We start from the raw sequence: 24,586 nt of genomic DNA on the forward strand, positions 1-24,586 counted from the left end.
TATTTACAGAACATTTAGGTCTATCTTTCAAAGTCCCCAAGTAATGATTGCTGATCTGCTTTTAATTTACCAAAGTCCTCCTTCAATAGGAAATGCATACAACATACAAGTAGCAGAGACTTCTATACAATGTGTATTTGATATGCTTGATGCTCATCTTTATATGCATATAGATGTTAGCATTTAAGAAATGTGGAGGGCATCTATAAATTCAAGGAAATATTTAAGCAAACAGTGATCCATAGATACATGGGCATAATACTTTATGTAGTTGATAAATATTTCATCTCTACCATAAAGAAACCTTTTTATCAACTTTGATTGTTTTTTTATTACCTTAAAGTATTGCAGTTGTTTCTCAGCATTCATTGTTCCTTCCTTTTCTTGTCTCAGGCAGGAATTGAAGATGAAAAGCTCTGTATCTCTTAGCCACCCTTTCAGTTCTTTGATCCTGACCTCCAGCTGCCTTACCAGGCTTCCGCTTTCAGGAGAAAGCAGGTCACGTGGACCTGACCCACTGTGCCCTGCCATTGTGTCCTGGATCTTCTCTCCTAGGGTTTTCTAATGTATCAGATTCAAAAACAAAAACAAAACAAAACAAACACCAACAACAGAAACAAAATCATGGATTAGCTTGGGTACCAAAAAACATCATAACAATAGCTACCTTGAAGTCCAGCAGTATCTTCCACCTTACTACTGATAATTAGTTTAGGTCAGCTTGCTATTCCATTTGGGATTCAAATTCTCAGACAGTGTGCATTTTCCTTAAAGCCAGTGGATACTTAAGAAAATCTCGTTCACTTATACTTTCCTTTTTAACAGAAAGGAGATTTAGTCCAAAACTTCACCGTGGTCATAGATAAAAATTCATTTGAATACTCAAGATAAGAATTTACAGTAAAAAGTTCTCTACATAACACATTCAAGAGATAGAAGTCAGAGTTTAATCACTGTATGAAAGAGGCCAAGAATAGATTGTGCAGAGAATGAAGTTCTTCTGTTTTGTGAAGTACAGTTTCCCAAACAATATGACAGAGGACATTTTTAAAAAGAAGTAGACTTCTTAGTGCTGATGTTGATTTTTACTTGACTGGGAAATTGTTCAATCCCACACTTCTTCTCATTTAGCTTTTGCATGTCAGATGCTCTACTTTATGTGTTAAAATAATGTCCAACTCACTGTGCTAGAAGCCTACTTAGATTAACAACTGTGGCGTGAAGGTGCCTTGGAACTGGTTTCCTTTCCTTATCCACACACCCCCCCTTTGGTGGAATGCACTCTCTTTGTAGAATCAATAGGATTTAGTCTATAATGATAAATTAAACCTACAAAAATAGCTTTAAAATACAAATAAAATTAAATCAACAAATATTCATCTGCTATGTAGTGTTCTGTAAATAGTATTTTTAGAGATTGTAACAGAAAAATAGCCTTTCTTGGCAACACCCTTGTATTTTCATGGTGCAAATATTGATAATTTGAAGACCCTCAGTGGAATCCAGATTTAGCTATTGTTTTTATGCTGTAACAAAAGTAGCAGCAGGAGGTGAAATCAATGCCCTTGGAGGGTAGGGTCACAAAAAAGAATTTATTGCCACTTTTTTGTTCTGGAACAGTTTGCAATCATAAATTCTTCATAAACAGAATACTTCAGAGAATGGTCCGTCTTCATAAATATACGACAGAGGACATCAATTTCATTTAATTCACAATTTGTGTCAGCACAGCAGATGCCAATGCCTGCCTTGATAGGGTTGTTTAATATGCAATTGAGACAGAGTAATATGCAGCACAGGGGACAAAATTTCACAGATTAAACTGTACGCACCACTGACATTTCATTCTAATGTATTTCCATTCCACACTGTTCACCTTAGATGAAAGTAATATTAAAACCCATATCCCTCTATTTTACTATTGTTAGAAGTTAAAATCCTTGTCTTTAATTTTTTTCATGCCAATTAAAATGTAATCAAGCCAATTAAAACAGTATGCCTGGGTGGTGTTAGTGTAGCACAGGTTTTTGTATTATAAAATCTTCCTCCATCCTACTCTCTCCCCAAATCACTGCAAAACTGTTTTGTATTTGAATATTTTTATCAAAATTACAAGCATTTTAAGGCATCTGATTCATAAATGATAAATAGTCTTTTTTTCTTCAATATAATGCTGATTTAAAATTTTCGTGGTGGAAGCAATATAAATGACATACTCTGAACAGGTTTATAAAAAATGTTAGTTATCAAATTAACAAAAGATATATTAAAATGCAATGTCAACAGATTATCAGTTTATTGATGAAGCAAATAAAGTTGCTGTTGTTATCTATTTAGTAAACAACCTTTTAAAATGTCATAGACTAACCACATTTCTCATGTCTGAGATCAGTGAATTCTATAAAATTTAGTAGGTTATGACTTACATCACCATAAAGTGAAAGACATTAATTACTATTAAAAGGTAATGTAACAATAGATTAGAGTAAGAACTTTACATTTTAAGTTACTTTGCACAACTGCAGAGTGTAGAGAATTTAGATGAGAACCAAGGACTTAAAGTTGCAGTTTTTTAATCACCTAGATTAAGCCTGACATAAACTGAACACTGGCATTTCTCCAAGTCATCAAGGTACATGGAATGCTTCTAATTCAAAATATTTTTGGAGTATTATTTCTTCAAAAATAATTTTAAAGAGGCAGAAAAACGGAAGGCATGAAAAATTAGGCTCCATAACTAACACCACCCATACTTAGATGTTCAAATTAATCATTTAGGTAATTGACAAATTTAGCTTACCCTTGATTTGAAGTGAAGGCAATTTAGGAGAGAAGCTGATGAAAAAATACAGGTAAACTTCTCTCTCTGCTGTCTTCTAACAAAAGGACAGCACTGTCTCCTGCACAGTGCCACCCTGGTCTCTGGGTAACAGAATCTCTAGATTGCCTTTTTGCCAGATTCTTGCATTTCAGTCTTTGGCTGAGACCCAGCCCATCATTGCGTGAAATGAATTACATGAAACTTTTTTTTTTTCTTTTCTTTTTTTTGCTTTTGTTAAAAGTGAGCTGGAAATTGAGGCACAAAACAGAGACTGATTTAATTCTGCATTTCAGAGTTAGGTCAAATTTGCATCTTTGTTTTGGTGCTTTAGTGTGACTGGAAAGCTGTAGTGACAACTCCACTTTTCATCTTAAGGGTACAGTAAATAGTTAAACAGTAGATGTCTCTAACATGTACCTTCAGAATAAATTCTATTAACATTCACTCAAGCATGACAGTCAGTGTATATCAGATATACTGTATTATAGTTGATTTGGTGCATGCCCATAATACATGGCATATTTTACTTACTTTTTTATGTATTAAAGAACCAAAATTATTAAAAATCTGAGAGGAGACAAGCTCAGAATTAAAAAAAAAAAAAATCAACAGAAGAGGAAAAGCAGTGTTTTCCCCATAATAGCATGAATAGCTTGTTTGAAATGTAGGTAGTGAATTGAAAGAGAGAGATATTTGTGCCTCAAATTAGAAATCAGACAGATAGAGTACTTCACTACACAAAAAATGTACACATAACCTACAAACAGTAATAAAAATGCAAATACCCCAAGCAGTTCCCATTTTTCATTAATTGAATCCACTTTTTCAAGGAGATCATTTGGTAGTAAAACGCCACCTTTCTTCAAAGCTTCAACCTTACTAAGCAGCTCCGTCTTTTTCAGGTGCCTGATGGACATTTCCACACTGTATCGCTAAAATGAAAAGAGAGAAAGAGATATCATTAGGAAGACAGGTGTTCTTAGAAAATCTTTGAACAGAGCATGTAATGCTAATGGGTGTGAAAGTTTTTATTTCCAATAAAATTTGTAAGGATAATGAACCTGAGTACCTTGAGTGGTTGAGAAATATTGCTGAAAACAATTAAAATATATATTACACACACATACATAAACATCTAATATATGAATTGAGTTGACAAAGATTTACGTCTTTTTAAATCAAGTTTACACATGCATTTGATCTTTAATTTAAAATATTCCAAACAAGATAATACCTGGTTTGGTAGGATTTAATATCACAGTTAATTTTGGTCAATATTTGATTCCAGAGTGCTGCCCATCTCATCCCTGTCCCCAAAAGAAGAGTCTCAGTGGTTTAAACAAAATTGTCCATAAGATTATGTGACTTCTTTCTTATAACTTGCCTGAGTTCTCAATTAACATTTTGTTTCCAATTTGCTTTTACTTAAAATCTCTGTGTGGGCTTAGGGAAGAGATTCATACAGAAAGGAAAAAGAAAGTCAATGCTTTGGGAACAGTTACAAGCTATACCTCTTTATTGATTATTGTAAAGTGTTTCCAAATATTACAGTGATTATAGAACCCTATTCCTCAATATACACTGTATTCCAACAAATTGCCAAATGAGTCTCTCCTAAAAGATGCTTTGCTGGAAATAATGTAAAAGCTATGTAATATGACAGTTACTATAGTGATTCTCTTGAAATAACTATGTTTGTATAACTTCATAGTTAGAAAGTCTTATGGACAGCTATAAACAACTACAATTGTATTTTTAAAACGCATATGTAAAAACACCTTTGATTAGAAAAATTATCTTCTCTTTAAAATATTAAACATATTTTACATTTTTTGAATATTTTAAAAATATAATGGTAACTCCAAAACTTCTTTCTTTGAAGTGCCAAAGTTAGGTCACTGAGTTCCATGGTAGCACTGCTCCTTTGCCCCAACTGAGCAAGAGTTCCCTAAGGTAAGCACCCTCATCAGATCTAATAAGAAACATTTTTGTGTGGGAAAAGTAGCATTAATCAGTGAATTCAAAACATACCCAAGCACTTGGGTAATTTTATTCACCTTGAAAACATGATATTATATAAAATCCAAAACTAAAATACAATTGGAAGCAGCTTAAAGGAAAAGAGGGTATGAAATTACTGTTTCAGTTAATAGATTTTCAGCATTTGCGTGCATATGTTTGCATACTTTTAGTTTCATATTTTAATCTTTCATTTACACTAAACATGCACATCATTTGTATTATGTAAACTTCTCCAAATGTTAGTCATTTGTGGATCACAGAACAAAATGTTTTAAATGAGGTGATTTAAAGCATTTCATATTATTAATGAATGTTGATCAGGATGTCAGAGTATCCAAAATTACATGAATATGCATAGTGAAGAAAATCAAGGGTTGCTTTAGAGCGCTTTCAGAATTTGGCCTGTGATACACGGGAAATTCTGATTGCATTTTCTAATGACAGGCAATTACCAGGACCACATTACTCTAATACAGAAAACACACTGTCCACTCGAGATTTGGGGGCTCAATACTCACAAGTATTCTAGAAATTTGGACAGCATTTTATTTGTCACAATGAGAACTGGAGAAGAGGCCAATATGCTTTATGTAATCAGATTCCCATGTAAAGATTTACATAACTAATTTGGTAAGACTTTGATATAATGTTGGGGGAACCAATATTTCAGGGAGGCAGAAGAGTCCTACTCAAACCTTTTACTTATGCCACATGTGCTAATTGATAGAGGGAGTCCTCTGGCTGTGACACCTGGCAGTGGCTTCTATCAGTTGTCATTTTTATTTGTGACAAGCTCATTTCTCTATAGCCCAACTTTGAAAACCTCCTACTTAGCAAATCTGTCAAGAAAGAGAACAGTTTAAATGTATCCCATAAAAATCACAGTTTTATAGTAATAAAAATATAAAAAGCAAGTAATTGCCAGGTACAGTGATGCATGCCTATAATCCCAGCTCCTTGGGAGGCTGAGGCAGGAGGATCACAAGTTTAAGGCCAGTTTGGGCAATTTAGAGAGGACTTGTCTCCAAATAAAAAAGGGCCAAGGATGTGTCTAAGTGGTAGAGTGCCCTGGTTCAATTCCCAGTACCAGAATAAAAAAAAAAAAAGTAATTAATTTGAAATGTGTTATAAGTAGTTACAGCAATAGCTACTAAAACAGTTATTTCTTAAAAAAAAAAAAAAACAACAAACTTGTCTTTATGTATGCTCTCTTTGTCCCTATGTAACCTTCTATATAAATAGCCTGATGAAAAATATGATTGATGGACAATGTCTTCAAACTGTAAAAGCTAAAAGAATCTAGTTAATGGTTAGATGTATTGGTATATGAATGAAAGCATGTCATGTAATTTAAGGTGAAAAATTTATATTTTAATTTTTGAAGTACTCCAAAAGCTAGATTTGGTAAGATTTAGGGCCTTAAGTTATATGTCTAATAATACCAGGAGGGTTATATTTTTGTTGATGATAGTATGTTTTTGTTCTTCTCTACCATCTTTTCAGAAGCATTAGAAGGGGAGCAATAACTGCCAGCTCTATCTATTCTCAGTCATGCTATCAAGTAGGGCTACTTTATCCTGTGGTGGAAAGATAATTTAATCTTCATATTCATTCCACCCACAGCAGTAAGTGAGCAGAGGCTGCCCTATTGTGTCCTGTAGTCTGGGGATGTTATGATATAGACTACTCCTCAATAGCCAAAAATGAGATTAGCAAAGTTAAAGTCAGATGGCTTTTCTTGAGTGCTAAAGTAAATAAGCATCCAGTATTTAATTTCCCCATAGCACCTGCTGTGGGCCTCTCTGTCTAGTCAAAAATAAAATATACTCTATTGAAAGGGCATATTTACATTATTAAGTGTATTTGCTTGACCAATTCAATTTTGACTAATGAATCCTCCTAATAGATTTGTGAATGATCTAAATTAAAGACACAGGCCACTACTGTCCTAAATCCTGATCCAGTTTATATAACTATAAAAAAACTTTTTAAAAAAGAGTTAAAAATAACCAGAAATAGTATTTCACTCTTCTAGCTAAGAATTAAAGAAGTTTTTAGGAAATTCTTACTGACTTTCCTTTTTATAAGCACAAATGATAAACTAATTATAAAACGAAGTCAGCAAAACCAGGGATTTCTGAAATAAATATACTTAGAAATACATGCAGACTTGATTGAGATAACTTTTTTGACAGTTATGCTAAAGGCTTTTTTTCCCTTCTAAAACCTTTTTTTTTTTTTTTTTTTTTGTTAAAAATCACACCGAAAATTCTGCCCAAATGGAGACTGGAACAATGCCTTGAAACAGTGTTAATTGTCACCATGGAAACCAGAAGAATAAGCCATTTTGAAACTGGTATAGAAGGCACACATTGAGCAACTCAAGCATTTTTCTGCCTCCCTCAATGTTAAAGAACAAGATGCCTTGTCACTGTGAGGTCAGAGAAAGAAAGCATCATGAAAGGGTTGTAGATGCTCACCGTCTAGTAAATAAAAAAATAAAAAATAAACTATGTACAGCTAATGTATAAGACTCTACCAGTGAATCTTTTTGAAATAGAAAGATCATCAAAAGATGGCCAGGATTGGGGGATGGCTCCCACCTAAGCAAAACTTCAGGGCTATATTATGTGAACCTTGCCCCCAAAGCTCCCTGGGAATTCTGCTGTTGTAATAAAACTTCAGAAGAGGAAAGAAAAAAGGCAGCATGATGGAATTCAAAATAATGCTCTAAAAGCACACAGAGAGATTAAGACATCCATTGTAAGACTTTTGTATGGTGCTTCTGTTGGTTATGCTGAAAAGAGACCAGACATTGCTGAGCAGAGAGTGAAGCTCTGGTTACAAGAAACATAAGAATTAAAGCAAATAATTTTCTCGATTATTAGAATAGGACTGTCAAATTCTGTGTCATCAGGGTTCGAGTATTTACATCATGCAACTTATTACTTTTAACTGGCTTCGTGTGACTTTATATTAGAAGAGTTAAAACAAGGAAACTGGTCTAGTTATAAAAGTATCAGATTTGAACATCTTTCCTTATGCAAATTAACACTTCAAACACCTGAATATTTGGTGGGATCACCTTTCCCATATACACGATAGGCAGATAGATGGAAAAAATATACTGAGAAAATAAAATATCTTAGTCTACTAACAAGACAGCACATGCACAGAACACATAAAATACAAAACTACTGGCAAAATCATATGTGAAAATATGCATTTTTGCACAAAAATGCAAGGACGTGTCTATGACTCTCACATTGTGTTCTCTGGCTAGTGTTTGCCCTTCTCATTGGAGGCTTCATGGTGGCCCCTCAGCAAGTCCATGCCTAATGCCATTCAGTGATGAACAAAGAGTCTTTTTATATGAAAGTCCAGGGTCCACAGCTCAGCTGTACTGCTAGAGGCCAGTGTTGCCTTTGCAGCGGTTCTTGTGCTGCCTCCTTTTTTTCTGAAGACCAATGTCCAGCATCTCGCAAAGCATGTGATACTTCACAAGGAGTCAGGATCACCAACACTTGGGGAAGATGTTCAAAATTGAAGAAGAGGGTTCAGCCCAAGACAAATAATAGTTGTCATTTCTTGCAAACGACTTGTATTTTACCATTAGCATTTATGGCGAATAATTGCACAGAGAAATTATAAAGACTCCTACAATTGTCCTTGTAAATTAATAATAGGCTTTCTTGATTGGGATAAATTTGCTGCTGAGCCTTTGGAAAAATTAAAAAGTGCAATGTCATTTAAAATTGCCAGAACTCGCACAGCAAATTACATCTGAGGTTAAGAATTGAGTTTCCCCCCTCTTCTAGCTTATTCCATTTGCATGATCTGGAAATCACATTACATTGGCCATGTATTGTTAATTGGACATAGATTGCATTATCTTTAATATAAATCAAACTACAAATATTAAAATGAATTGCAAATTCCCTAATAGAAGATCATAAAACAATCTTTTTAAAAGTATCTCCCATTAATAATTTAATTCCAATTATATCACTCAGGAAACTTAAGTAGGAGATCTAGCAACTTATTTCTCCCATCATTTCTTTTACATAACAAATATCTAAGCTTTTAAAAATAAATATAGCCAGAGAAGAATTTTTTATTATAAAATAAAAATAAAAACACAAGCCTGAAAACTTTTAGTGTCAATTTCATGTAAAGTACTGCATAAGAACAGCAAGCCTGCTGTCTCTTCCCTTCCCAACACTTGTCAAGGATGAGAAATAAACATATCCTATAGGAAAGATTCACAAAGATTAAGAAATATTGTGCATATACATTCTAAAATTACAAAACTGAAAATTATTACTCTATTTATTTTTAAAAAAGGTTCTCTAGCCCCTTAAGATATTTCTATAAATTTGATACCTTTTTGAAGCCTTTGCATGGCCTTTAATGAGTTTATATTAAATATTTAATACTGTTTAGGGCATATCCACTACTACCAAAAACAGTTATATTCCCAGCAGTCCCACTGTTTCAGGCAGAGGACTTGATTGATCCTCCTAGCCTGAATTGAGTAGAATGAAAAGAAGCAGTTGGAAAATAGCTGCAATCATTTAATGCAGATGACCTCTGACAGCCTCGCAGCTCTTCTATCTGAACAGAAATTTGCATGGGGTCTCTGTGCAGAGGAACAATGTAACCTAAATGGTAGACAATCTTTATTCTAATGAAGTGGGTGTCAAGGTCAATGTAAAACTGCAATGATAAATGGTGCACCACTAGGCAAGAGAAGTTGCATAGGCATTGTAGTGCTTTCACGTTAATTGAAGACTGAAATGCACTGCGTGAAAAGCACAAGCCTCTCTTTTCACCATAATGTGTTAACGTGCCAATGCTGAAATGATTTCTTCAAGATGTTTGCCTGTTGACATGTATCTTATTGCAAAAATAACACAAATGTAGAATTATGGCCAAAAATGGACATTTTTAGAATTTTGCATTTTCCTGGTACAGAATCACAAAAATTAAGTAAAGTGTCCCCAAACAACATCCTGACACCTAATGTAATTCCTTTGATCCCTTTTTCTTTTCTTTTTCTATTTAGACCTGTCTTTAATTAGTTTCAACCAAGCAACCTTTTATAGAACCTTCATTGGGTACTTTCGTGCTGAGCTGACTGTAAAAGAGGACAGAAGAGAATCATTTAAATATTATTTTTCTCCCTCACTTTTAAGTTTGCAGCTTAGTCTGCAGTCAAGATCTTCAGGTGTTATTTGTTCTAAATGAAAATATAATGAAAAGCCTGTAGTTTATAAAGGACAAAAACCATTTTCTACTGAGGAAACTAGAAAACCATAATCTGGTCACTTGACATTGCCAAAATGACTGTACAGCAATAATTACACCATTTCTTCAGTTGATCAATTTTGTGGCATTCAATATTATTTTTCAGCCCATAAAAATAAGGACAGTAAGCTGCTTTTTAAAAATCCTGATCTACTTAAGCCTGTAAAGGGGACACTGTTTGCTAATACACTCATTAGCAGCCAAGCACGTTAACTTCATCAATTAAACAGGAAATAGAGTTGCACCATTAGTTTCACAATTTGCTAAAATACTGATAAGAGCATATTACTAACCATTTGAGAAACATTTCCAGGCTCAACTCATAATAGGTTATAAACCAAATGCATTTTTATGGTTGACATTTTTTTGATTCCGGTAAACTCTGTGATATTCCAACAATAAGCTTCCTACTCCAAATAGATTTTAATAATAAAATTACAGTTTTACTAGTCAAGAATGGTCTGTAGTCTGTAGTCTTGGCAACTAGAAGGCTATTAGTATATGCTAGTGTAAAATAAATGATACTGCTAGTTTGCAACTCTGATGTAAAAACAGTCTCAAATAGAAATCAACAATTCTTGAAATGGTAATTCAGAGAAAAAAAAAAATCTTACCATGAAGGAGGATAGTGAAAAAGAAAAAAAAAAAGTTACTGATGAAACTGTTTAAAAAACTGTACAGCTTCATCTGTGTGTGATTTGTCAGGTCTGAAGCTTTGACGTGCCCAAGGGGCAGACCCCAGCGGGGAGTAGGCTGCCGAGCTAAATAGCTGTGAAAGAAGTCTTAATGTAGGATGGAATTCAAACTAACCTTGACATGACCTCGGGAAAAATATGCAAAAAGTAAAATGAATGCTCTCTGCAAGATACATCCTAATTTTGTGGTGGAGCTGGTTAGTTTTACAAACATAACTGAGACCTTAAAAGAAAACAGAAAGCTAGTAAAAGAAGAAAACTTTAGAATTCAGGCAAAAAAACGTAAGCAAGCATGATGTGTTACTGTGAAGGCATGTGAACCATTTGGAAGGAATCCAAATAAAAACCCACACTGAACAATATTGTTGTCAGCCTGTCTATTCAGAAAAATTGTTTTCTTTTTTTTTTCTTTTTTTTTTTTTTTTTTAGGTTGAATATAAATGACACAAAGCCAAGATTACATCACTGCATTACAAAGTCTGTTGTGGCTTTTAACTGAACAAGCCCAATGGATCTATTGGTTTAGGACAGTAATTCAGTAAGGAGGTTTTAATGTGTTATTTTTTCCCCCAGAGTCAATAAAAAGAGTAGAATTTAAGAAAGAAAGATCCCATGTGCTTTCTAGTCTATTTCTTGCTTTTGATCTGTATTCTATGAGCAAAACTCCAGTTTTCATTGATGCATTTAGTTCTGATTTGACTCTATTATAAATTTTGCCTGTTTTGAAGTGAGCAGCTTAGTAGGAAGGCATTTGCTCTAGTTCCCGGGACAAGAACTGGCTAACTCACTGGATATATGGAAATTTTAATTGAGTGTCAACTTGTGTAGAAATTCAATCCTATTACCGTCTCAATGCAATTTTGTAGCAATACCAGTTATTTACTACACTACTAACCAGATTTTAAACATAATTAAGTTGCTGAGAACATATACCCAAAATCTAATGACTTAAATCCCTACAGCAAGGATATGAATTCATGGATCAGGTGTATGAACTTCCATTAGATTTTCATAAGTATAAAGTGAGCAGAGGAATGAAATAGCTTAGAAGCACAAAAGTGCAGGAATTTTTGCTGAAAACCTGTTGAACAACATAAGTAAAGATCACTGCTTAATTATATGTTATGCTCTAACAGGTGTCTTCTTTGGTCCAGTCTTATTTAGTATCTTAGGTAAAGAAAACATGAATGTGCTATGTTGATCAAACTGACAGATTATACTAATCTCATTGATCGATAAAGAATAATAAATAATTAGCTCAGAGATCATAAACTCATAAAAATACTTATATGCTAATATAAACTGGTTCTCTGGAAGAAGAAAAAAGAAAAAAACAAAGCCCTAATTCTAGTGTTTGCCATTTTCCCTAGTATAAATAATCCCACCATGGCAGGTTCCAAGCCATCAGTGGTTAGTAATACTAGCAAAATCCAACACCCTATTACCTGGCAGGTAATGTAAAAGAGATGAGTGGGGTAAGCTGAATTCCTCTTCCCTCATCATATTCTCACTATCGCTACTATCATAGAAAAGGAAAACTACTTTCTCTATTGAGGGAAAAAACAGTGCGTGAATGTGATTACTGTTGACATTTGACATAATGATGAAATATGAGTGGAGAGTGTGATCTGTGGTGGATAGGAGAGCATATACCCCACCTAAAAGGGCAACTATGCCAACGTAGCTATGCCAATTATTCCCACATGAGATTATGGCTTTAACATGGCTTCGTATGACTAGGTGTGTTTTTTAAATGAAGGCAAAGTACACATTTTTATGTGAAATCTATAATGTTTATATTTTGCATTAAAACTTTTTAATACTGTACAAGCCAAACTATGCCTTTGACTTGGATGTGAATCCATAGGCAAATATTTCATATTTCAGATGATAATATGAGACTCTAAAGGGAACAAAAGATGACGGCATATTGAATTAAATCTAAGAAGGAGAAATGACAAATGTCAAGCCTTGCAGAATTAATAACCACCCTCATCCCATCCTACCCTTGACGAAAAGATAAATATGTAACAACTGTATAAAGGACAGAGGTGACTAGGTTTTAATTGCTTTTACGTTCAATATGAATCAACAAACAATGGAAAGTATATGTAAAAAAAAATTGGGGGCTGAATTGAGACAGAGAGTCAACACAATACATTAAATGTCCAAAGGAAGATCTGACACTTCTGCAATGGGAAAGCTATTGAAGAAGCTAGAACTATCCAGAAGACATGTTAGCTGGCTGAATATTTAGAGGCCTTTTGCATAAAAAATATTAATTTGTTCCATTTGGTCTTACAGGTTGGACTAGGGATCAAAGGTCAAAGCATGAATAAGAACACAGCATGGGAGAGACAGTGAGTTCCCATTTACCAGAGGTGTGCAGGCAGAGACCAGAAGTCTACTTAGCTGAGATATTTTATGGAATAATAAGGCACTGAATGAGAAGTGGCCTGGAAAAGAGAGTTTAAAGTTTCTCCCTGTTTTAGAAAGTTCAGCTTCTTTGAGTCCACATCTACCAGATCAACCATAATAATCACATTATTTGATACGGAAGAAATGTCAAGATCAAAACCCACCAAATAAAGATGCCACTTGTTGGAACAAGATTCAGATATAAGATTCTAATGCGGGAAAACCTGGGAGAAAACAATGGAGCAATGGACAGAACCACATAAAATGTAAACTATACAATTTAAGTCCGAGACGTAGAGAACCATAAGAAAGAGCAAGGTTAACTAAAAATTTTGAAACAATCTTCAATACATCCTACTTTAGTGAAGCATTTCATTGGATTTGAGATATTGAATGAAAATTTTTAAGTTCTTTTATTTGATAAATAAGTGCTAGGAGCTTTCTATTACAGAATTTAGGAAGTTTGATCCTTATTTCAGCAAGGTTCTTCCTGAGATATCTTTTAAAAACACATACACTTCCAAATGCCATTCTCAAAAATTTCTTTCCACCAATACAGACCTTTCTCCAAAAGATATCTAAGAAATGAAGTATAACCCTTGATACCACCAGCAAGAGCATAGTGGTACTCTCTTCCAGGCTATGAAACTTTGTGGTCGTGCAATACTACATTCCAAATCACCTCATCTCAATAAGTTTTCTGTGCATTCCAGTGCACTTCAGTGATGATGTGGATCATTGCCATAATACATCATGACTGTTCTAATTATGGTTTTATTATGATGTACCATATCAGAGCTGTTATAATGTCATGTCAGCACATAGTAAGAATTGTTATGTAATTATGTAATATCTGTTAGAGTATGCAACATAAGGTGGGGGGAAAAAAGACCTGGGGAGTAGAAATTAATGTAATAAAACTTAAGTTTTCTCCTTTTAAAAAGGTTCCAATTTAAAATAGCATCCTTCGTTTTCTATTCCCTGCTCTGAACGAATACCTCCAAACACATCTATTTTTGCTTAATTGGGAACTATATAATTTAATGAATTTCTTAAATCAAGCAAAAAAGAAGAATTAAAAAGGAAAATTCTAGATTTGAGCTGTTCTCCATATGTAGCAAAAGAATTTACTTAGTACATGCTATAAGACATCCAGTAAAAATTTAAATGTAGCAAATTAAAGTCCACTGAAGGTTTATCATTATCAAACTTCGACACTGCATTCTTATATTCACTGCATTGACGTCTTGTGTAGACACAGCACTTCTTGCTTCATTCCCTGAAATTTGACTGACCAGCCATATCCTATCAAATAAAGTATGATGATAAAATGAGATAAAGCACCGATAACCTTATTTACTTCCCTAAACTCTGACCATGAATATTCCCTCAACTTTAGTCTATCTGCCAAAAATCTACCCAATTATCTATAAAAACAAAAATCTTGTTATTTGTCTTATACATTTGAAGAATAAACTCTCAAAGTATGAGGGCTCTGTCTTCTTTGGCTGACCTTGGAGTATTCTGAATGTTTGAGGCTTTTGGAAAACACTAAGCCAATGCATACTTTCTCAAACTAAGTGATACATGAACTGCTATTTGTTGTTTTAACACACAATCACAGAAGAATTTATATATCAAAGCTAACCCATATCTTTATAGATGAATGATAGGCCTGTTCAATGCAAGTGTTTATAATGGAAATGCTGATGAAGCCTAAACTATGGATGGGTATGATGTGCAGCAGCAGCCATTTCAAATATAGATATATTTTTAGTATTAGGAGGCACCAAGTTTGTTTAAATCTGGATTTTTTTTTCTACAATTGCAAGTAATGTTAATAGCACACTGTAAATGTTAAGGCTAAGTGTGCAATGTCAAAATAGATTGGATCTCTCTGAAAATTGGAAATTCAGGCTTTTCAAACATAATCCAGATGTTTGGCTTTTATTCAGATTTCAAGAAAGAGAGAACTAATATGATATAAAATTCATACATGCATATTTCATTAGTGCCTTTTGTATCGCTGAATTAAACATTCTGAAACGTGCTTTTCCCAAATCATGCAGAGTTTTAAACCAAAGCAGTTGCCAAGATGTTGTGCACCTCAAAAAGAATGCCAAAAAGGCCAAATTAATTTCATAAGGAAGAGACTATATATTTCTTATGTTGACTTTGTTGATAATGTTTCCTCAGAGAGAATATCTTGTTTTCTCTGTAAGAAAAGGGAGAAAAACGAGAACACTGCACCCACTGTAGTTCATCAAAAATGTGTTGCTGCAGAATACAGTGACTTTCAAAATTTATGTGACCCAGTGGCCTAAATGAAGGCCAGAATCCCATATTTTTACCATCAAAAACTATATTTTCAAGTTTAGCACAAATGGGTATTCCCCAGGGACTAAGGACACCAGCAATGAGAAGCTGTACCCAGAATTTACCACATGAATGGCAGGTGTTAAGACACTGCTGATTAAAGCTTTTCCAGGGTTCCTGTTCCTAAAACACAATGGAAAAGTCATGGTAACCTTCACATTGTGACTGTGTGTCTGGTTTAACTTTTCAAAGGTTTTCACATCTATAATCCATTCCCCCAAACCCCTTTTTCCCTGGTGCTAGGGGTTGAAACTGAGGCGTCATACATGCTAGACCAAGTCTGTTGTCTACATCCCTAACCCTTCACATCTATAATCCTAATAGATCCAATATGTGGTTGGGTTTTAGTGGTCATTGCCCAGTCCCTGCATAAAATATTTGATGTTTTAGGCAACTTTTTGAGGGTATCTTAGTGCCTTCATTTAAGATGAGGACAAATGTGGCTCAGAATTAGATTATAAAATCCTGCAATAACAGAACACTATGAGGTCAAGAACCATGAATTATTTACCCCTTATCTACTCTATCTCTTAGCCTTATGGCGTAGATGTGTAAGATAGATGAAAAATATGTATTCATTTGAATTTATTCCCAAAGACAGGTCAGGTGGGTTTATATCAACTGTTGAAACATATATGCGAGGTATAGTGTCAGCATGCAGAAATGAGGAGAGTGTGATTGCCTTATTTTTGAACTACATTGTCTATGAAAACTTATTTGATAAAACATCTAATACACGAATATTCTGAATTTTCAGATACAAACTAAAAACAAACTTAATTGCTTCCCATAGCCAGGGAAGGTTAGCATGTACACAAAAAGCTTCCGTAAAATGCATGGAAGAAAAAAGGAAGGTGACAGCAGTTCACTTTAAATCTCTAAAGGTTTAAGGGCACCTGTTACCAGGTGGTGTTTCCTCACAGAAAGAACATTTATTAGGAATGCAAAAGGCTAATTTCCAGTTCTAACACCAGTTTGCTGTAGACTCTCAAACCTTCTGTTCTAGGTTCCCCTTTATGTTTCTTTTGGTGTCTGTTCATAGGAAGAGATTTTAAGAAAATAAATTTGAAAGACTTCAGGTTTTAAGCTTTAAATTCTATTGCTTCAGCCTCAGAAAGCTTGATTGTCATTTCAATAGATTTTTTTTTTCCTCTTAAGGGAAGCCTATGGTGAAAATCAGTAATCACTTCCATCTTAAGGTGAAAAATTGTACATAGACGCTAAGTGACTCATCCAAAGCTGGTTAAGATAGTGCTAAAACCCAGAAATACAATTTCAGGGGAAATTTCAGCTTAGTTTGTTAGGTCATATTATTTCTCTTGAAAGTGTATCTTCAGATATCAGTTCAGAATCTAAGGAAATTGGTGGATCATAGGAACATAATGTAAATAAGGTCAAGAATGTCATTCAAAGTGATTTTTGGAGTAACCAAAACACAGTTAAGAACCCCAACATTGTAGCTTCCATGGCCAGATTCATTTTGGCATAGGCTCAATCCTCCAGAACTTCATGAATTTTGAATAGCATGAGGCTGAGTCTAAAAGGGCAGAAAGAAGAGTTCTCACTGATAGTCATGCCTGTCACTCCGAAGACAAATGGTTCACAGTTTAAAGAAGTTATAGGGTACAGGTGGGAATTTATTGGTATATATCAAGACCCCAAACAACAAATGCTGGTTATAACCATGTTGAGCATGTTTCCAGCTATGTAAGGGAATTGACCATAAACATTCAAGAAAGTTTATTAGAACAGTTCTACCAAAGACAAAAAGAATGTGTGTATGTATGTGTGGGTCCAATCACAAGAGACAAGAGCAATAAAGTAAGGAGGAGGAAGAAGTGAAGATTTGGAGAACAAAATAAAGTAGATTCACAGACAATGAAGAGAAAGTAGCAAATGAGGAAAGTTAAAAATGTTTAGTCAGAGGAACAATTACTGGACTACAGAGAATAAATCATAAAAATAAATAGCATTGTAAATAAAAAGGAAGAAATCATGGCTAGAAAGAAGGTCTTCTTTCTAAAGAAGGCCTAAAATAATGAGATGAAAATATATAATGAACATACATAATAATATTAACTTATAAGGGCTGAAAAAATTCTTTAAAAGGAGACTGGAGCTGGGTGTAATGGTGCATGCCTATAGGAGGTTAAGGCAGGAAAATCACCAGTTGGAGGCCCGTGTGGGAAACATAGTGAGACTATATCTCAAAAATAAAATAAAAAGGGATGTGGATGTGGATCAGTGGTAGAATGCTTTGCCTAGCTTGTGAGAGGTCCTGAGTTCAATCTCTAGTACCTAGAGACAGAGAGACAGAAAGACACACACACACACACACACACACACACACACACACACGCACACACACAGAGAGAGAGAGAGAGAGAGAGAGAGAGAGAGAGAGAGAGAGAGAGAGAGAGAGAGACATAAAAGTATTTTGATTGAAACTAAAAGAAGCAGAAGAACAAGGATGTGGTCATTTAAAATAGCCTACAACCACAACAAAAGATAACTATTCAAGAAATAGGTACTAAAACTTGTGACATCAAGGATTTTCCCCAAGCACCATTGAGAGGAAACCCCTCCACCAAGTCCCATTCGTCCTGTACTGTTTGTCCTGCCTTTGTTCTGTCGGTGGCTTGCCACATAATCCAAGAGAAGTAATTTCATATTTCCCTGGTTATCCCATCTGCAAAACAGGAACAAAACTATACTTGCCATTTATCCACCACAGATATTTTAAGAATAGATAATGTTTTTAAGAATTTCAGATATCGATGTAAAGTGCACCAGTAAGAAAAAGTCTTTTTTTAATTAAAAAAAAAAAAGTCTTCTTACAAAAATACTTACGTAATAAGATTTGTTGGGCTTACTTATTTGCAAGTAAGACCGATTTCTCATTGGTTTTTGTTTTCTATCTTACAAATATTGTGTTGTAATTATTGTCTGGCCACATTAGAGAGTAAAATAAATCACATCTGAGCAGAGTCACTGGAAAGATATACATTATATAAATGTTCGATTCCTATCTTTAGAAATACATCAAGTTTTACTATTTTTCTCTACTCTTAATGAAGAAAGGAGAGAACATACTGATATCACCCAGTAATAGTACTTCTTAAAACCTACACAGAGATAACCATTTAATCACTCACTTCTAAAACTGTGATGGCAGAAAAGGACCATGCCCAACATTTTAATTTGTAAATTAATGATATTGACAATAAATAAATAAATACCTGGAATCATACTACACATGTTTAAATTTTGCTTGTCTTGCTTACCAGTTATGCCTTCCCAGTGCCTTAGTAGCTTACCTAGGGATATTATTAATACTTACTTCAGAAGGCTCCTATGAGGATTAATAAACTAATATGTGCAAAGATCTTAGAATGATGCCTGTTACATAATAAGCATCATATGCAGGGCTGGGGTTGTAGCTTAGTGGTAGAGTGTTTGCCTAGCACATGTAAAGCATGGGGTTCAATCCTTAGCATGACATAAAAATAAATAATATAAAGCTATTGTATCCATAAAATAACATAAGCGTTATATACAAGTGTCGGTTCAAACTTGATCCAAATGTTGCATGCTAAGAAAATATGACTTTGGCATAACTTTTATGGCACAAATTTGTATACTGGTGTATATAACTTCACTAAACGAAACAGTGAATTTAGGAACCAATATTCAATAGAATGCAAAAATATATTGAACACATAAGAAAGTTTGTCACTAGTTTTATTCTTTCTCTCTTGTGTCTTCCTGGTTTTGGTAAAGTCACAAGAGTATGTCAAACGAATTTCCAGATCTAAGGTTTTCTTCTGATATTGCACTCTTCTGCAAAGCACCTACCTCTATTTCACTTATTTATTTCACTTCTATTCAACAAGGTCCACTTCATGTCTCATTTCTTATGTAAAGGCTTTCTTAAGAAGACTAGCACTTAATTTTTGTACATGCAAATTTGTATCTTTACTATTAGTTCATGTTATTTGATTTTATTTTCTAAATGGATTATAATGTCACTTAAAATAAAGGATAATCTTTTTATTTGGTTTTCCATAGCATAATGCAATATCTAACAAATTTTTATTACTTCATCCTCATATAGTTACCAATATAATGTCATTTCCTTCTCTTTTAAAAAGAAATATTAAACCATAATTCCTAATATATGTATTAGGACATATAAACCTAGGAAAATTTTCAAAATATATTTGAAAAAATAAGGGCATGAAGTTAAATGTTTTTGTGCTTAGGCATACAAAAATTGATGCAAATTTCACAAATTACTTTTTGGATTTGATACCAATTAATGCAGTTTGCAAAGGAGAAAAACTTGCAATCAATTTTTTTCCCAAGCAAATAAGACCCTTCAATCATACAGCTCTCCAGAGAAGTAGCTCCAGTAGGGAATTGGGGATTAGAGTGACTGCCTGTCACTAGTCTCCCAGGGCAGACTTTTAATTCAAATGTGAACCTACTTTTTTTACAGCTTTATTGAAATAAAATTCAGATATCATAAAATTCCTCCATTTTAAATGTACAATATAATGGTTTTTAGTTCACAGAGTGGTGTAACCATCACCACAATCAATTTTAGAACATTTTCATCACCCCAAAAAAGAAATCCCATAATCATTGGAAGTCATTCCCAATTTATTTCCCCCTCAATCCCCAAACCCATCAATTACTTACCTTCTTTCTGTCTCTATATATTAGCCTATGGTGAACATTTAAAAATTCTTCCTAACTATAATTATATATAATCTACATGTATGTATGTATATATATCTCCTTTGACCAACATTAATCCATAGCACACTCCCCTGTAACAACTTAAGCCTCTCATAACCACCATTCTATTCTCTAGTTCTATGAGATCAACTGCTTGAGATTCTACAAATGAGTGAGATCATGTGTTATGTGTGTTTCTTTGTCTGGCTTATTCACTTCATATCATATTCTCCAGGTTCATTCATTCTATTGTAAATTATAAAATTTTGTTCTTTTATGACTCAATAGTATTCCACTACACTGGAATGCTACTGTATGCACTGAAAAAAAAAATACATATATCCCCATTTTTCTTTATCTATTCATCTGTTGATGGGCATTTAGAATAATTAGGCAAGACGAAGAAATAAAAAGCATCTCATTTGGAAAGGAGAAAGATAAATTGTTCCTATTTGCAAATAACATGATCTTACATATAGAAAATCCCTAAGATTCTACCAAAAGTAAAACTGTAGAATACAAAATCAACATGTAAAAATCAGTAGCATTTCTATACACTAATGGAAAACTATCTAAAAAAGAAGTAAAGAAAATAACCCCATTTATAATAGCTACAAAAAATAAAACACTTAGGAATACATTTAACCAAGGAGGTGAAAAATTTCTATACTGACAATGTTAACATCAGTGAAAGAAACAAAAACAAACACACAAACACACTCACATACACACACACACACACACACACACACACGAAAGATACCCCATACTCAGAGATTAGAAAAGTAAATATTGTTAAAATGTGTATAGTATCCCAAACAATATACACATTCAATGTGATTCCTATCAAAATACAAATGGTATTCTTCACAGAAAAAGAAAAAAAAATCCATAAATCTGTATGAAAACATAAAGGACCCCATGTGGCAAAAGCTATCTTAAGCAAAAAGAATGAAGATAGAGGTATCATATTACCTGTCTTTAAAATATACTATAAAGCTAGAGCAACCAAAACAGCACAGGATAGACATAAAAACAGAACTGCAGACTAATGGAACAGAATAGAGTCCAGAAATAAACTCACATGTTTACAGTCAACTGATTTTTTTGACAAACCATGGGGAAAGGACAGTCTCTTCTTCAGTAAGTGGTTCTGGAAAATTGAATATCCATGTGCAGAAAAATGAAATTAGAACCTTATATCTTACCATATTTAAAAGTAACTCAAAATGGATTAAAGACGGAAGACATAAAACTATGAAATTACCAGAAAACATAGGAGATGAGCTTTTCTTTGGGGAGTGGGGGTTTGCTGGGGATTGAATCCTGGTTCTTGTGCATGCTAGGCAGTTATTCTACCACTGAACTATGTCCCCAACCCCAGGAAAAGCATTTTTGACATTAGTCTGAGCAATGATTTTTAGATATGACCTTAAAAGCAAAGACAATAAAAGCACAAATACATAACTGGGATTACATCAAGCTACAAAAGCTTCTGCATAGCAAAGAAAAAAATCAACAGAGTGAAGAGACAATCTACAGAATGAGAGGAAAATTCACATGCTACACTTCTGACAAGAGGTTAATATAAAACATGTATAAGACATCCAAACAGCACCATAGCAAAAATATGAAAATCTTGATTAAAAAACAGGCAAGAATCCTGAATAGACATTTCTTAAAAGAAGATATAAAAGTGAACAAAAGGCATATGAAAACAAATGTTTAATATATCTATGCTTTAGAGAAATCCAAATCAAAACCACAATGAAATCACCTCACTCCAGTTAGAATGGCTATTATCAAAAAGACAAAAGATATGCATTGGCAAGAATACGGAGAACAGGGAATCCTCACACACTGTTGGTGGAAATGTGAGTAAATATAGTGATGGAAAAGAGTACAGAGGCTCTTCAAATAATTAAAAAGAGAATTGCCATATGATCCATCAATCCCACTACTGGGTATATCCAAAGGAAATGAAATCAGTATGTTGAGGAGATTATTTGCACTCCCATGTTTATTATAGCACTGTTCACCCTCATCACCTGCCAAAAATACAAACACTTAAGTAAGTCCTTTTTTTTGTTTACCAAAATGCTTTAAGAAGTATTCAGATCCTTTCCTCATAGACAGCTAAATGATTTTAGCTGTATTCACTATGACGTCTGATGTAACAAATACATCTGATGTATAAACTAGTGATGTACATACTGCAATAGAAGCAGAAGGTAAGAACAGTTAGCTTCTCTAATAGGTGAATCATCAGTAAAGAGAGACACCTAAACACCATTTCACTGAATGTCCCTTTTCTGCTCCCCCAAACCTAGCCAAGTGAAGGGAACAATGACAGCAAGCCTGGGCTGGAAAGTCCAGATACATATTATCTTGGAGGACACTTGTGCTTCTCTTATGCACACTGGGAACAAGGGTAGGGGTTATCTGTAGACAGCTACTTTCTTGGATGTGCACCAGGACAGTTGCTCCTTACCATGCTTGTCATACAAGCAAACAAAGCAAGCTAATGCTGATGATGTCACTGCTTCCACAGCCTAACCCCTTTCTGAGTGGGGACCATGGAACTGAGGGCACCGTGGAAAAAATACATGTCACTTGTCCAGTCAGCAGCCACAGTACAAAATACTGTGTGGGAGAAGAGGCACTGTTTGACAAAGCACTGTGAGTGATAGAGGTGTTATCTGCTCAACCTATAGCCATTGAACTCTTGGAGCAGTCGCAGATCTCTTGTAAGTTTCCCCTGATAAATCTTACGTCTCCATGCTGTTTCTAGACACTTTCATTTGTTTTCCTGCAACCAACCCCCCTGCCTTGGCACAATAAGGTTGTGGACGTGACAATATGAAGTGACCAATTTTCAGTGGAAATATAGATGAATATATTTCTTCTATTCTGTGAAAAAAATCAAATATTTGTTAAATGTCTATAGAAAAATGTAGGGAAATTTAAACGTGTGGAAAATCAAACGTCAAAGACAAAGCTGAATTTCTATGACACACATAGAAAAAGACACTGTACAGAATGCAATTGAATAGTTACCTACCATTGAATAAAAGTAAAATGTAAAGAAAAGGGTCTAAGATGCTTCAGGGGGAGAAAAAAAAAGGTAGGTATGATACTACCTGAATTGAACAACAAACACTGTGGCATTTAAAAATTATACTTCTTATGGTAGTCTAAAAAATATTATATTTATCCCTAAGTTTGTCGTCTTTGGAATTGTGCTCCTAAAATGCTGATTTTGCAGATTGCTAACAGGTGAATTGAAGCTATCTTTGATAGTTTCCAGCAAAGAGAGAATGCTGAAGTTGAAAGGGATCTTATAGCTACCCATTCCATCCTCCTGGTTTCACTGATGAAGAAAATGAGACCTGAAAAGATAAAGAGTCATTGTCCAAAGGGAATCTTGCATGCTTCTCCAGCGCTTTATCACATGGATTCTCTACACTGGTCTTTAGCAAACCTTAAAAATAAGCTTAAAGAAACCTCAAAAGGGGATCTATAGAATAAAATATAAACTGGGGCACTGAGATGAGGTCCATCTATTCCCTTTAAAGAATGATAACCAAGATTATTTTTAAAAAATTATCTTTGGCGTATGTGTGTGTATGCGTGAGTACGCATTTAAATATATTTTTATTTTTACTGTTTTAATGGTTTCTAACTCTGATATAGAATTCATTTTCTAAAAATTGTCAGTGTAAATTTACTTTTGTTTCAGGGCCAAATGCAGGGTTCGTATGGCGATTTCAGAACAGTTGAGCTACCAATGAAGAGTTATAATAGCATAGCAACAGCCAAACTTGCAAGAAATATATCAGATTCACTTCCTATTTTCTTTGGGTCCCACAAGCACAACAGAGTATAGGAGGCCACCTGGTGGTGAAATGAAACAATTAACCATTTACCGATACACTGAAAAGCAAGAAAACAAGAAGAGTTTTGAGTTGTTACAAAAGGAAAATTAGAACCCTGGGCAAAAGAATGATAATTAACAGGCATTGCTAAAATACAGCAGACAGAAAAGTAATTGGGGAATCACACAAGTCTGACGACTCATATATATTTCTAAAGTGTTGCCATAGTAGTTATTATTTTTACCAGGGATTAGCAAACTTTTTCTGTGAAGTTCCAGGTAGTAAATAATTTAGGTATGTTGGTCATATGATCATTGTTCAAACTAATCAAT

At 34.2% G+C, this 24,586-nt stretch overlaps 1 protein-coding gene across 2 annotated transcripts in view; it reads right to left on the reverse strand.

The window, feature by feature from the left end:
• The window catches only part of AKAP6 (A-kinase anchoring protein 6), a 481,595-nt gene that overhangs the window by 96,199 nt on the left and 360,810 nt on the right, over positions 1 to 24,586 (reverse strand). For both annotated transcript variants that reach the window (XM_079127203.1, XM_079127204.1), the window contains exons 10-11: positions 3,607 to 3,753; positions 337 to 561 (exon numbers count right to left, since the gene is read on the reverse strand). In XM_079127203.1, coding sequence (XP_078983329.1) covers positions 337 to 561; positions 3,607 to 3,753 — 372 coding nt within the window. The remainder of the gene's footprint in view (positions 1 to 336; positions 562 to 3,606; positions 3,754 to 24,586) is intronic.

The sequence above is a fragment of the Sciurus vulgaris genome (assembly GCF_902686455.1).
Source record: "Sciurus vulgaris genome assembly, chromosome: 2".
Taxonomy (NCBI): Eukaryota; Metazoa; Chordata; class Mammalia; order Rodentia; family Sciuridae; genus Sciurus; species Sciurus vulgaris.